Source organism: Geotrypetes seraphini, chromosome 7 (assembly GCF_902459505.1).
Source record: "Geotrypetes seraphini chromosome 7, aGeoSer1.1, whole genome shotgun sequence".
Lineage (NCBI taxonomy): Eukaryota > Metazoa > Chordata > Amphibia > Gymnophiona > Dermophiidae > Geotrypetes > Geotrypetes seraphini.
The window spans coordinates 120990076-121005380 of record NC_047090.1 but is presented as its reverse complement, the minus strand read 5'-3'; the positions used below and the strand labels follow the sequence as shown (position 1 = coordinate 121005380).

Here is a 15305-nt window from a genome sequence, read left to right as displayed (position 1 = left end):
TGAAGAAAATCGGGAGGGGGGGTCTTTAAAACTGGTTTAATTTTTTTTTTTTTTTTTAACTGTTTCTGCAGTTGGATCCTTGGTCCTCCTCCTCAAAAAGCCTATTTTAAAAAAATTTTTGATCAGCCCTAAAGCATTTAGATGCCATGTTTTGGTGCTAAAATGCTGCTGTGGCAGCTATCTTATATTTCCTGATTTTTTTATTTTTTCTAAGTTATACAAATTCTCCAAAGCACCTCAGTTTTGCCTCAAAATTGACAGGGTTGGAGTCTTCACACCCTAATACCCCTATATTATGCCTTATTTGTGCTGGGTGGGCGACTGAAGAGCACCCTTGTGTCATTGGTGGAGTGGCAGGAGCTTAGCCCCTCTGCCTTTCAAGGTTCCAGACAGAAATCCTCTGGGAACTGGAGGAACCAAGGTTCAGGTTCCTGCGCCGCAGTGCCAGCCAAAAAGCCACAATGAAGACAGCCCTCAAGCCACTCCTCTGAAGATTGGAGGTTGGCTCTCGGACTATCTGGAGGTCTGGGAACAGATAATAGTCGACTGATGGGTCCTGGAGATTATCAGAGAGGGTTGCAAGATAGTTTGCTTGCCCTCTCTGACTTGTTTGTGGATTTGCTTGCGGGCTGGCCAGAGAAGGCAAAAAAGTCCAGGCAATGTTACAAAGGTTGCTAGATATTCAAGCTATAGAACCAGTTCCTTCAGAAGACTCAGGCTCTGGTAGGTACTTGTTATACTTTATTGTGCCCAAGAAAGGCTCAGAGGAATGGAGATTCATCCTGGATCTCAAACATGTCAACGCGGACCTGAGAGTTCTTCAGTTCTGGATGGAGACCATTTGGTCCATCATTGCAGCAGTAGAGCCAGGAGAATTTCTGGCCACCCAATCATCCCAGCACACAGAGAGTTCCTGAGATTCCATGAGTTGGAGAATTCATTACCAATTCTCAGCACTTCCTTTTGGGCTGGCAGCAGTGCCCTGAACATTCCCCAGAGTTATGGTTGTAGTGGCCGGTCATCTCCACAGAGCAGGTTGGCAGGTGCACCCGTACTTGGATGATTGGCTCATCAGAGCACTGTTCCAGATGGAAAGAGATAAGGTGGTAGCAGCAGTTGTTGAGACATTATAGAGTCTGGGCTAGATTGTGAACTTTCGAAATAGCCACGTAGTTCCGACACAGTCACTGGGATATCTGATTTTCTTATTCAACATGGCAAAAGCTTCCAAAAACTCGCAAACAGAAGCTTCGTGGTCAAATTACTGACCTGTTAGCCAAGCCAGCACCTAGTGCATGGCATCACTACAAGTCCTTGGGTCAATGGTGACCATGATAGAGGCGGTGCCCTGGGCAAAGGTGACATGCGTCTATTCTAAGGCATGTTGTTGTCTCACTGGTCACCTCAGAGAGACGCCCTGCAAGTTCCACTTGCTTGGACAGCAGCAGCTAGAAGCAGCATGGTTTGGTGGCTCTGCCCACAAACTCTATCGAAGGGAATCCTACTTCAGATCGATTCCTTGGTCATCCTAATGACAGATGCCAGCTTGTTCAACTGGGGGGCTTATTGCAGCGGTCACCCAGTTCAAGGACAATGGACTCCATCATAGTAGAAATGATCTATCAACAGGCCTGAACTGTGAGCTATTCATCTGGCGCACTAGTGACTGCAGTCTTTACTGGAGGGCAAAGCAGTCTGAGTCTTCTCTGACAATGCCACTGCCATGGCCTATGTCAACAGGCAAGGAGGCACCAGGAGCGCTCTGCTCTGGCAGGAGATGAAAGCATTGTTCTGTTGGGCAAAAACACTCTTGTAGGCAATCTGCGGTATACATAGCCAGGGTGGACGATATTCAAGCAGATTATCTCCGCAGATAGGAGAGTGGTCATTCTCCTTGAAAGACTTCCTGGCCATTGTGAGATGGTGGGGTCGTCCAACGTTTGACCTCATGGCAACTGCAAAGAACACAAAGGCTACGCGGTTCTTCAGCCGAAAATGTGAACCCGGAAATGCAGGACTAAATGCCCTAGCTCAATCTTGGCCAGAGACTGGTCTACTGTATGTGTTCCTCCCTGGCCCTTGATAGGCCAGGTGATCTGCCAAATAGCAAATTACCAGGGAACTGTAGTTCTTGGCCCAGGTGCCAGTGGTACATGGATCTCATATGCTTGCAGAAAGAGCAAAGTCTCAGACTCCAGGTGCTCCCATACTTGCTCTCACAGGAGCCAATTGCCCTAGAAGATTCAGGACACTTTGATCTTAAGGCATGGCTATGTGTAGTCCAAAAAGGATGTTCAGAAATAGTCATTGCTACTTTCCTTAGATCCAAAAAGCCAATGACTGTTTCAGTGTATACTAAGGCATAGGAGGCATTTCAGCGCTGATGCAGTAGAGAAAAGTTAGAGCTAGGCAAGCCGCAATCTCGTAAGTACTGGCATTCCTCCAAGAGGGCCTTGACAAGGGATTGGCAGTCATGTTCCTTAAAATTCAAGATACAGGGCTCTCATGCTTCTGGGGCCAAGAGAAGAGAGCCTCGCTAGCAGCCCATCTGGACATAGGTTCTTGAAAGGTGCCCTGAGATTAAGGCCACTGATTAGAGACCTGTTTCCATCCTGGAATCTTAATATAGTCTTAGAAGCCCTTACAGGAAGTCTCTCTCGTGGATCTATCGGTCAAAGCAGTCTTCTTGGTTGCAGTTACTTCTGCCAGGAGAGTCTCAGAATTGCAGGCATTGTTGTACAGAGAGCTATTCCTCAGGTTCACAGAAGTGAGATTGACTTTGCGTACAGTTCCCCCCTCTTACCGAAAGTCGTCTCAATGTTTCATGTCAATCAAGAGGATAGATTGCCAGCATTTCATCTCACAAGGTCCAAGAAGAAAGATAAGGTCTTAAAGGTTTTGGATGTCCGGAGAATTCTTTTGCATTACCTGGAGGTGACTGATGACTTTTGTCTCTCAGATCATCTTTTCGTGTTAACCAATCAAGTGAGAAGAGGCCCACTTTTAAGGCCACTATCTCAAGATGGATTTGTAGAGCGATATCCTCTGCATACATCAGTTGTGGCAAACAGCTGCCTGTCTTGTTGAAGGCGCTTTTGACAGGAGGAGTAGCCCCCTCTTGGATTGAAGCTTGGGCAGTTCTACCTGAGGAAATTTGTAGATCAGCAGTCTGGTCCTCCCTTCATATCTTCACCAAATTCTACAGGGTGGGCATATCAGTACAGGAGGATTCTGCTTTTGGGTTCTCAGAACTATGAGCAGGTTCATCTATCCCACCCTGCTTAGGTATGTCCCTATGGGTCAGCATCCCATCCCTATTGCATTGGAAAAAGAGATTGGGTTCTTACCTTGATAATATCTTTTCCAGCAGATAGGGATGATATGCTGAACCCACCCCGCCCAGCAATTTATCTGATGTGCCTGCTTTCTGACTTAAGCTGAATGGTCATCTCCATAGATAAGATTTCACTGTCAGTCAGACTATTGGATCAGGAAGATACTTTATATAGGATTATAGGGGAGGAAAGATTGAACTCCACAAATGTCCAGGCTCTTTATGTATCTTGCTTAACTTGTATTTTCTTGGATTCATTGTTCCTCTCAGAGGCTGAGCAGATCAGACACCTGTTTTGGGAGAATTCCCCATAGTCCTCATTCTCCTTTTTCTGAAGAGGGCAGCAGAAACCGTGGAGAAAGGAGTAGTAAAGCTATGATTTACATCTTCTGCAGTATGCTCATGCGCACAGATGGATAACCCCTATGGTTCAGCAAACCATCCCTATCTACTGGAAAAGATATTATCAAGGTAAGAACCTAATCTCTTTTTAATTCAGAACTTCTGTGATCAGAACAAAAAGCCTAACCCTTAAAACAGCTTTGTTTAGTAGATCTGGATTTAGCAATAAATGAGGTGCAAATAATCAAACAGTAATGATTTAAAGTCTACAGTGGCTTAGGGGTATGAACCCAAAATACAGATGCAATTTTTTTTTGACAGCTGCTGTTTTGGGGGACTAGGTTTGCCAGATTTGAAAAAGTATAATTCAGTGTGTTTGGTATGTCACCTTAATGATCGGCTTCAAGACAGGAGGGGTATTTACTTCCTTGGCTTTTAAAAATAAGTCTCTCTACTTGGCACTTCAATTGCAAGATTTCGTAGAAATCAGTAATTTGAGGTATCGCACCTGTGTCCAAAATTCCATCAAGTTTTAAACATGATTGTGACCACTAGAGATTTTAGTGACTTATTGATGAGATGGAGAGTTGATCTCCAACTTCCCACTCTGAACACAGATTTTAAATTACTGATAATGGGGATACCTCAGGTGGTACACAGTGCATAGTTGAGGGAGTGCCAGTTACAGATTTTGCACTGGGCTTACTTTTCACAAATGGAGATCCATTGGGTAGATCAAACAAGAACCCATATTTGTCTTAAATATAATACTGTGTGAAATATATTTGGTCATGCTTTTTCAAGCTGCAGCAAAATTAGTCTCGTATTTCAATATCTAGTGTGGCTGATTGGATGCCATGTTAGTTTTAATCCATAAGAGATTCCGTTTGGGAGCACTGCTGCTAACCATATTTCAAGTAAGGGGCATAGGAGCTTTCTAAGTAAAGCCAGTAGAGAGAGAGAGTGTGTGTGTGTGTGTGTGTGTGTGTGTGTTGGGGGGTGAAGAACATTGTACCCAGGACATGCTAGTCTGTTATTGGCATTAGAGAAACAGATTTCGTGCTTGACATTTGTGGGATTCTATATGGTGTGGCATGTTCTTCCCTTAAGAGGGAACATTGTGAGGGGGGGGGGGTTGGAATGCTCTTTTCATCAGGGGTATGGGAATATATAGAAAGAGAAGGAGGGCAGATAGCTGAGGGAAAGAGGGTTGAATTAGATATGGGTTTATTAGTGAAAGGTCACTCTTAGGCTATCAGAGTCAAACCTGAGAGTATCTGTTGTGGATTAAAAAGACAGAAGGCAGGAAGGTATTAGAGATTACCTAGGGAGATCACAAAAAAATACAAGGTGGTTGTTGCAGTTTTGCTTGTGCTACTATTTTATTTTAATAAAAAGCTAGACAGTGGCTTCAGTTTCAAGTGTGTGAAAATACCATTATTTTTCTTAAGTTAAGATCTCTTCCTAGGATAGAAATAAATACATTGAACTATATAGTAATACAGTAACAATAACTCCTGGTGTACTCATTTGTCATTGACTGAAAATTGGGAGATATTAATGCTGGCTACACTTTTATAAATTTAAGTTTGTATATCAGGAATAAAGGTGTGATGGTGCATTCAAATCATTTATCACTCAGGTTCAGTTGAAAAAGCTGAAGTCAAGAAATGATGAATTGGACTGTCTACTTGAAGAGATGGACAGCTGTATCTCTGCATTGGAAACAGGTAAAATCTGAACTTTACTTACCAAGATCCCTCTTTTTGAGGGAGGGGTGTAAAAAGAAATTGTGGTAACCAATTTTTGTATTTTCTTGATCACAAAGTGTCAAATTGGAAGAGAGGGGAGTTGGAAAAATGGATGGTAAGGTGTGATTCCAAACTGACAAAACTGAGAAAGCACAATTACTTACCGTTACAGGTGTTATCCTGGGACAGTAGGCAGATATTCTAACATGTGGGTGACGTTATCCTTAGAGCCCTGGTATGGACATTGAAATGTGTAGTATCATGTTAAGCTTTAGCAAGCTTTTAGACTGCCTGCACCACGCAAGTTCCTTCCCGCCCGACGCCTGCTCGCGAGGTCGTTGGTTCCATGCCCAAGTGAAGAAGCCAACTAGGGGAGATGGGGGGTGGTGAGAATATCTGCCTGCTGTCCCAGGATAACTCCTGTTATGGTAAGTAACTGCTTTATCCTTAGACAAGCAGGCAGCATATTCTCACATGTGGGACTCCCTAGCTTTAGTAAAGAGATAGAGGGAGAGTTGGGTTCCAAGAACTCAGAAAATTTCAAGTTACCTCGCAAAAACCATAACCTAATGTCTGATCTGAGAATACAAAGGCAAGGGAAAGAACCTAGCGGAAAAACGAATAGAGGAACTCCATTGCTCTACCAGAGGTAAAAGGAGAATTCCGAGAAAACTCATATGTATGGAGGCTGAGAAAATAATAAACAACCCCTTAAAGGCAGGACAATCTAAATATAGGCAATGGAGATGCCAAAAAAGATTCAAGAATCAAATAAGAAAGGACTACTGGTAAATGCACCCATATGGAGCAGCAGACCAAATGAGCATTTAAAACCAGTCTTGTCCCAGAATAGATACGAATGAGAAGGAAAAGAAATTTCTTAAGCAACGAAAACATGATTCTCATGAAAAGAATAGTCTTCGAGGATAAAAATGAGGAACTATCCTAGGAGGAAAGAAAAGCCGATGCTATGAAGCATAAAATTAGAACTTAGCGTACTGTGGAGAAAATAACCTCCTGATGATAAATATTTATTTTTTTTATTTTTTTTATCTCGTAAAGGCTGAAAAAGGATTGAAATAAGCCTTAAAATGAGAAAATCAATAGAGAACAGGAAGGGGAAGCATATTATACAAGCAATATGCCAGTAAATACGAAATCCCCTCGAAATTTAGTAACAAAAGTGTGAACAAATTTGTTTAATATCCTTGTAAAAGACCAAAAGTCGGTTGTGTTTTTCTTGTTGTTTTGGGGTTTGTTTGTTTTTAAAGGCTCATCGTGTACTGAGAAAGAGGAGCTTAGTAAGGTTAGAATGCTACTAAAATTGGGACCTGAACCCAAGAAAGCATATTTCTAGAAGGAAAGTAGTCGAGCTTTTAAACTACTGTCCCCTGTTAACGGTGCATTAGAAACTTGGGAATCAAAATATATAAAATTTTACCCAAGTAAAACTAAGGAACGGAGAAACGAGCCATGATAGATGTGGCCACATGAAAACATGTGTACCTAAGAAAGTGAAAAGGAAAAACAAAGTAACAAACCTTTTATTCAACTCCTGTACCCTCTTACTTTGCTACAGAAGAGGGATCATGGGTAACCAGAGTTTAGCCATGTGGTACCTCAAAAAGTCAAAGAAATTACTCCTGAGCAAGTGGCATCAACTGAAGGTAAGAAATACTGTAGAGTCGAGAGTAACCTCACTAAACAAAAAGAGGTAATGTGCCTACAGAGTTGAGGTGCTGAATAGAATCTTCTTGGAAAGCAATAGAAATATTTCAGAAATAGTGGTCCCAAGTAGCAGAAAACATGAGAGGAAATGGACAACCATCACCATAATAGGTAATCCATGATAGCACACGCTCATCAATATTTTCCATTACAGCCCCTCAACTATGGAACTCAATGCCTAATCACCTTTGGGAAGAACTCAGCCTTAAAAGATTCAAATCAAATCTAAAATCCTTCTTATTTAAAGATGCATTTGACCTATAAAAGCTAAATACCTATCATCTACCACAGATGTAATTCCCCCCTCCTATATGAGGACATGAGGATAATGGTGGGAAAAAAGCTCAGCAAAAGCTCAGGGAAGATGAAGACCGTAGAGGAAGCCTGGACACTGCTTAAAGGCACAGTGCTCGAGGCACAAGACCTGTACGTCCCAAGGTTTAGGAAAGGGTGCAAAAATAATCGAGCTAGAAATCCAGCGTGGATAACAAATGCAGTTAAAAAGGCAATAAGTGACAAGAAATCATCTTCAGAAAATGGAAAAAGGAACCAACAAAGGAAAACCAGAAAGAGCACAAAAGACACCAGAAAGAATGCCATCGAGAGGTCAAGAAAGCGAAGAGAGAATATGAGGAAAGACTGGCAGGAGAAGCAAGAAACTTCAAACCCTTCTTCAGGTATGTGAAAGGGAAACAACCAGCCAGAGAGGAAGTGGGACCACTGGACGACGGAGACAGGAAAGGAGTGATAAAGGAGGAAAAAGAGATAGCTGACAGGTTAAACAAATTCTTCTCGTCGGTCTTCACCAGGGAAGACACAACCAATATCCCAGAACCCGAGGAGATTATAACCGGAGACCATGATGAAAGGCTGGTACAACTAGAGGTAAGCATAGAGGATGTCCTCAAACAGATAGACAGACTGAAGAGTGACAAATCACCGGGCCCAGACGGCATCCACCCAAGGGTACTAAAAGAACTGAGAAATGAAATAGCAGAAACACTTTGCCAAATATGTAACCTCTCCTTAAAAACTGGGGAGATCCCAGAGGACTGGAAAATAGCAAATGTCACGCCCATCTTTAAGAAGGGATCAAGGGGTGACCCAGGAAACTACAGGCCTGTGAGCTTGACCTCGGTTCCGGGAAAGATGATGGAAGCACTGGTTAAGGACACAATCTGCGAACACATAGAAAACAATGGACAACTGAAGGCGAGTCAGCATGGCTTCTGCAAGGGAAGGTCGTGCCTCACGAACTTACTGTAGTTCTTTGAGGGAATAAACAGCCAGATGGATAAGGGGGAATCCATAGACATCATCTACCTTGACTTCCAAAAAGCCTTCGACAAGGTACCTCACGAACGGCTACTTAAAAAGCTGTGGAACCACGGGGTGCAAGGAGATATCTACCGATGGATCAAACACTGGTTGGCAGGCAGGAAACAGAGGGTTGGAGTAAAGGGCCAATACTCAGACTGGCAATGGGTCACGAGCGGAGTTCCACAGGGGTCGGTGCTGGGACCTCTCCTGTTCAATATATTTATTGACGACCTGGAGACGGGGACGAAATGTGAGGTTATCAAATTTGCTGATGACACCAAACTCTGCAGCAGGGTTAGAAGCACAGAAGACTGTGAAGACCTGCAAAGGGACCTAACGAGACTGGAAGAATGGGCAAAAAAGTGGCAAATGAGTTTTAACGTAGAGAAATGCAAGGTCATGCATGTAGGGAAAAAGAACCCGATGTTCAGCTACAAAATGGGGGGAATATTGCTAGGGGTGAGCAACCTTGAAAGAGACCTGGGGGTGATGGTGGACACAACATTGAAACCATCGGCGCAGTGTGCGACAGCCTCAAAGAAAGCAAACAGAATGCTGGGCATCATCAAAAAGGGTATCACAACCAGGACGAAGGAAGTCATCATGCCGCTGTATCGCGCAATGGTGCGCCCGCACCTGGAGTACTGTGTCCAGTACTGGTCGCCGTACCTCAAGAAGGACATGGCGGTACTCGAGGGAGTCCAGAGAAGAGCGACTAAACTGATAAGAGGTATGGAAAATTTTGCATACGCTGACAGGTTAAAAATGCTGGGGCTGTTCTCCCTGGAAAAGAGGAGACTTAGAGGGGATATGATAGAAACCTTCAAAATCCTAAAGGGCATAGAGAGAGTAGATAAGGACAGATTCTTCAAACTGTGGGGACCCACAACCACTAGGGGTCACTCGGAGAAATTGAAAGGGGACAGGTTTAGAACAAATGCTAGAAAGTTCTTTTTTACCCAAAGGGTGGTGGACACATGGAACATACTTCCGGAGGAGGTGATAGGCCAGAGCACTTTACAGGTGTTCAAGGAAGGTTTGGATAGGTTCCTAGAGGATAGGGGGATTGAAGGGTACAGATAGAACTAGAGGTAGGTTATAAAAGTGGGCAAAAACCACTTCACAGGTCACGGACCTGGTGGGCCACCGCGGGAGCGGACCGCTGGGCGAGATGGACCTCTGGTCTGACTCAGTGGAGGCAACTTCTTATGTTCTTATGTGTTATCCTTTTATGTCTCCCTATCCTATTTGAAACTGTATTTCTTCCCCTTTACCACCTTGTGTCAGTTTGAAAGTGGCCCCCACAATATTAGGTGGTAGGGGTTAAGTGAAAGGCGTACTGACAAACGCCAGGTCCCAGGTTCAGTTCCTTCACAGAAGTTTCATTAGGGATAGAATCAAATAAGAAGCACAGCCAGGGGTGATTATATAAAGAATATATTATAGAAATAGTCTTACAGAAAAGTAATATTTATAAGCATTACAATTAAGCAGAGAGCATTACACTTAAGCAGAGAGCAAGCAGTCTCACTGCCTTACAGAGGTCAGAGGCAGAGAGGGACATAGAAGCTTGCAGAAGAGCCAAGAGATAGCTCCATAGGAAAAGAGAGAGCTGTGTGTTGCAGAGAGCAGGCTTTTATACCTTGGCTCAATATAGAAACCTGTATGCCCCAGTATCTTTCTGTTTAGAATTTGTAAACTGTTTGAAACAATGGTTAATTTAATTGCTAAGGAGGGTGAGATACCTGTAAGCATGGTGATGGGATTAAGTCTCTGGCTTGATCTGTGCACCATTGTCCTAAGCACCCTCTTAATCAGGCATTAACACCTTTTAGCTAGCCATGATTCAATCAGGGCTACTTGAAACTTAAAATATATCAATCAGGGCTACTTAAAACAGTTTCCCTGCACTAAGGGTCTATCTGCCTTCCCATGCCAGGGTCAGATTGATATAATCTCCCAGAGGCCTCTAGGCTGACACCTTGTAACTGCTGTTAGTCCATACTGTCTGTCAATGACTTTTGTTCTGTATTAATACGGAACCGGGACTGCAGTCTGCATTTATATATGCATTTATATATTTTTTAAATAAATGTTTTAAATTGGTATTAATAGGTTTTAATTTTATTATGTATTAGAAATTGTGTTCTTTGCTTCTTTTTTTTTTTTTTTCTTTCCTATTCAAAAGGAGTTCTTTATATATTTGGAAAGTTATATTGTAAACTGCTTTGATCCTTTTGGATGTATAGCAGTATATAAAGATTTTAATAAACATAAACGGAATACAAATTTTAATAAAACTTGGAAACTTAGAAAACCTCAGTGTTGCACCGAGAAGTACGCAATGGAAAATAACAAAATAAGAACTAAAATTGCTGGAGCAGAAGCGTAATACCAGAGGTCCAGCAAGAAACCAACATAGACTCAGAATAAGATCTTGTTTGTGAATTTTAGAAATAGAAACCAGAGAAATTTGCGAGAACATTTCCCAAGCCCATTGAAGGAGCTACGAGTAGGATGAAACGCACCCCATGATATTTCCTACAGAAATATAGAAGTCAAACAGACCAATCACTCTGCCCCTCTTCAGCAGCCCCAAACTCTTCTGTAGGTAAAAGCAAGAAGTAAATTAACCCTGCTAGACCATTAGGAAATGATTGTAGCAAGAGATCACACAAGGTCATCAACTAAGAATTTTTTTAAAAAAATTAATGACCTCCAGGTCATTTAGAATGATTTCAAAGGTGGATCAAGTTTACACACTTTCAGTGCCACCATGGAGGGGTTCTGAGTCTTCTTATGGGGAATAGAGAAAATTGAAAAATAGGAATGAGTCCTACAAAGAGACGTGACTGTACGTTAGCAGGAGCAAATATACTATCAGTAAGAGAGGTAAAAAGGAGGGTTACCTAGGAGTAGTCTAGAGGTCACAACATTTAAACAATGTTATACGAGATCCCAGCATACTGCAGAGAAGTGTAGCAGGTAGAACAGTAATGCACTGAATGAAGATCGATATAAAACCCAAGGACCCGTGACAAAGGTACAGCTTGGTTTCAGTACTAGAACGATACCCAATGGTACTATGCGATGCTATAAAACCGGCATACACTCATTGCGCCCGAGCATGTCCATTTTCTCCACCTAGAGGTTGAAATGAAACTAAAAATAGACCTGTATAGAATGAAGAGCAGGAACAGGTTTAGAATTATAATCTTAAATCTATTGGAATTTGGATAGTGCGCACTGATGTTCAAATGTACAACCATGTGCATGAAACCTTCGTTCCACAGACTGTTTGATATAAACCGGAGAAATGGAATAAAATAAAAAACATCCTAAAAATGATGTAGTGGCCTCCTCCTCCCTTAAAGCCACTCCCAAACCTCCAGGTTCCTTTAGAATAAAAAAGGAGATGGAGTAAAGGGTGTTGTGCATAATGTCCATTAAACAACAGGAAAAACACATATAGGGAAAGATACTTCAAGATAATTGTATGAGCATGTTGGAAAGTACTATATGAACATTGATGGTACAGTAGGAGGCATGCTTCAGTAAAAAAAAAAAACTTGGTTGATCCTGCTTAGAGGATAAAGCAGTGAACCATTTTAAAGCATTTTCCAACTTTCCGCTTCATTGATTAATATGGCAAAAGGAAAAGTAATCCACTTGAGAATGTAGAAGCACAAAAGCAGACACTTCTCTTCTTACTTTTTTACTGAACTTTTTTTTTTTTAAACATGATAGGGATAGGGAATCTAACTTAACAGGCTCTACAGTCTTTTCTACACATTACAAGGGCTAGTGAGAGAGTTTGAAACGGGGGGGTGGGGGGGAGGGAGCAGAGATAGACTGAATATAAAGAATGTAAATTGGTATAGGACAGGGGTGCCCACACTTTTTGGGCTTGCGAGCTACTTTTAAAATGACCAAGTCAAAATGATCTACCAACAATAAAATTTAAAAAAAACACAACTAACACTGTACGCATAGAAAATGTTAATTATCATTCCTATTCCAGAGTTTTTCAAAGAGGTCAAAGCAGATAACTCTATGCACTATCACCTCAGTAACAACCATACAAAAATAGACAAATATACCCCCCTCCCTTTTTACTAAACCACGATAGCAGTTTTTAGAGCGCAGGGAGCTGCACTGATTGCCCAGCGCTGCTCTTGACGCTCATAGGCTCCCTGCGCTAAAAAACTATTGCGGTTTAGTAAAAGGGGACTTTAGTGTAAAATATAGACAGCAGATATAAATTCAGACACATTTTGATCACTAAATTGAAAATAAAATCATTTTTCCTACCTTGTCTGGTGATTTCATGAGTCTCTGGTTGCACTTTCTTCTTCTGACTGTGCATCCAATCTTTCTTCCCTTCTTTTAGCCTGTATGCTTCCTCTCCTCCAGACCTCATTCCTTCCCCCAACTTTTCCTTCCTCTTCCCTGCCCTTTCTTTCTCTCTGCCTCCCTTTCGTTTTTTTGTTTCTCTTCTTTCCTTCTGTCTCCCTGCCTGCCCTTTTTCTTTCTTTCTCCCTGCCCTCCCCCAAGCCACTGCCATCGGGGACCAGGACCCAAACCGCCACCAATAACAGGCCCGAAAGCCGCCGCCGCCCCAAGCTGTCCCTGCTTCGGCCGACCAGCATTCTTCTCCCCGACGTCAATTCTGCCGTCGGGGAGAGGAAGGCTGATTGGCCCAAGATCGCGATCGACCTATTGAGGGAAATGCTGTCGGGTCCAGCCTTCACGGGAACAGAAAGTAGGCAGGACCCGGCAGCAAGAAGAGCAAATGCTTCACTAACCTATCTCCCGCCTTAGCCCATAGCGAACGCTTGCTTCAGGGCTCTCAACATGTGCGTGCCGGCTTCCCTTCTCCCCCCCCCCACCGGACATAACTTCCGGTTTCGGAGGGAAGAGAAGGGAAGCCGGCACGCACACGTTAGAGCCACGGAGCATAAGTTCGCTACGGGCTGAAATCTCCAAGCCGTTTTTTTGTTGTTTTTTTTTTTTAATGTTCAGCAGCAGATGACAGCTGGGCGGACCGCCCAGCTAAAAGGCCCAAGGGAGAACACTGGAGAGGAAGGCTGATCAGCCCAGTAGATCAGGACGGCAACACGAGTCTATCACGGAGCCCGGGATGGGCTCCGCAATCGACTCGTGTTGCCTTCCTGAGCTACTGGTCGATCACGATCGACGTGTTGGCACCCCTGGTATAGGACATATGTATGCATTTTAAAGTTACCTTACTGCAGCTCTGTATAACTGATGGATGTGTTCCTGTAGGAATTTTAGGGAGGGTTAGCATCTTTGATCTTGTCCAAGTGGCTAACAGTATTCTGATTTGGTTCATAACCTGCATTTGTTAGCATGCCTTTGGTTCATTATGGTGCCTTACAAAAATGTAGTGTGAGCTAAATCAATTTATTGTGCATTATCCTACAAGTTAACACAGGTTTAAAATTTTTGATTAAAAACACGTGACATATCAAGAAAGGTCTGAGACTAGAAACCAGCAGAAACATTTTTCTGCACATTCCTATTATTTATTAGTAGACTCTTATGGTTAAAATTGATTTTTTTAAAATGTATTCCATGGTTCCTAGATGCTACAAAAATGGAAAAGAATTGCAAAGAGTATAATTTTTCTTATAGATTCTCAGTCTTAAGGTATTTAATATTGCTCAAAATTTTGAAACATTTTAAATAATCCATTATATTGTATCCCATTGACAAGATGAAAGGGAAAAGCCACTATTTTCTAATTTTTATCTTGTTTGTTTGTTAGAGCTGGAAAACTTGAAGAACCGAGAAAGCAAATGTTTTAGGTGAGACTTGTTTACAGTTCATGCACATCGTAGGAAAACAGAACAGATCAATACACAAATTTGTATCAAAATGATTCTCTGTTTGGCATAGCGCACACCTCCCTTATGCAGGTCACAGATGTCCTAATATGAAAAGCTTGTTTTCATCTACTCAGAAAAGAAAAACTTATAGGAGAGAGAGATACTTTTATCAGTTTTTTCCAGCCAGATATCACAGAACACCATTGCTTGGTTGAGTGCTTCATAATCTGACATTTTTAATTTCACACTTGGCCTGACTTTGGTCTGATGGTACAAAAAGTAGTAGTTTTGAAACATACATGAAAGACATATCCCACTATCTGTGTCTGTAATCATGCTTTACATAGCTGTGTTTCAGACTATCCTAAACAGTGATTGTTCTATTTTCTCAACTATAAGGCCTCTTCTACAAAACTGTACTAGTAGTTTCTAGCACGGGGAGCCGCGCTGAATGGCCCGAGCTGCTCACAACGCTCATAGAGTTCCTATGAGTGTCGGGAGCAGCGCAGGCCATTCAGCTTGGCTCTCTGCGCTAGAAACTGCTAGCGCAGTTTCGTAGAAGAGGGGGATAGTTTCGATATTTTCAGATTGTATTTTTATTGCTATCTATTTTTTAAATCCATGTTGCTTGACGGCCAGCGCTGCAAGTATTTCAGTATCTATGGACTTTACACCTGTTTCAGTGAAACAAAGTCTGAAGCATAAGTCACATGCAGAGATTTCAAAATGAAAACTTTGTATGTTTCCCTTCCCCCCCCCCCCCCTTGCTGGCTGTATCAACCATTTGTGGAGCAAATAAAAACAGAGGAGAAAAATTTTTAGCTTTCAGTTTTATTCTAACATCTTTTGGAAAGCTGTTATCTTAATCTATAGGTGACTACAGTAGAATAATACAAGCAATATTGCTAAAATCTCCTTAACATTAAATTCAAAATATTTCCAAAATGTATGCTAACAATGCTTGAACTTCTTATCTCTCAT

At 42.2% G+C, this 15305-nt stretch overlaps 1 protein-coding gene across 3 annotated transcripts in view; it reads left to right on the top strand.

Annotated features, from left to right (window-relative positions):
• Positions 1–15305, top strand: part of KNL1 (kinetochore scaffold 1) — a 173264-nt gene that overhangs the window by 127768 nt on the left and 30191 nt on the right. For all 3 annotated transcript variants that reach the window (XM_033952570.1, XM_033952569.1, XM_033952571.1), the window contains 2 exons: positions 5319–5406; positions 14264–14303. In XM_033952570.1, coding sequence (XP_033808461.1) covers positions 5319–5406; positions 14264–14303 — 128 coding nt within the window. The remainder of the gene's footprint in view (positions 1–5318; positions 5407–14263; positions 14304–15305) is intronic.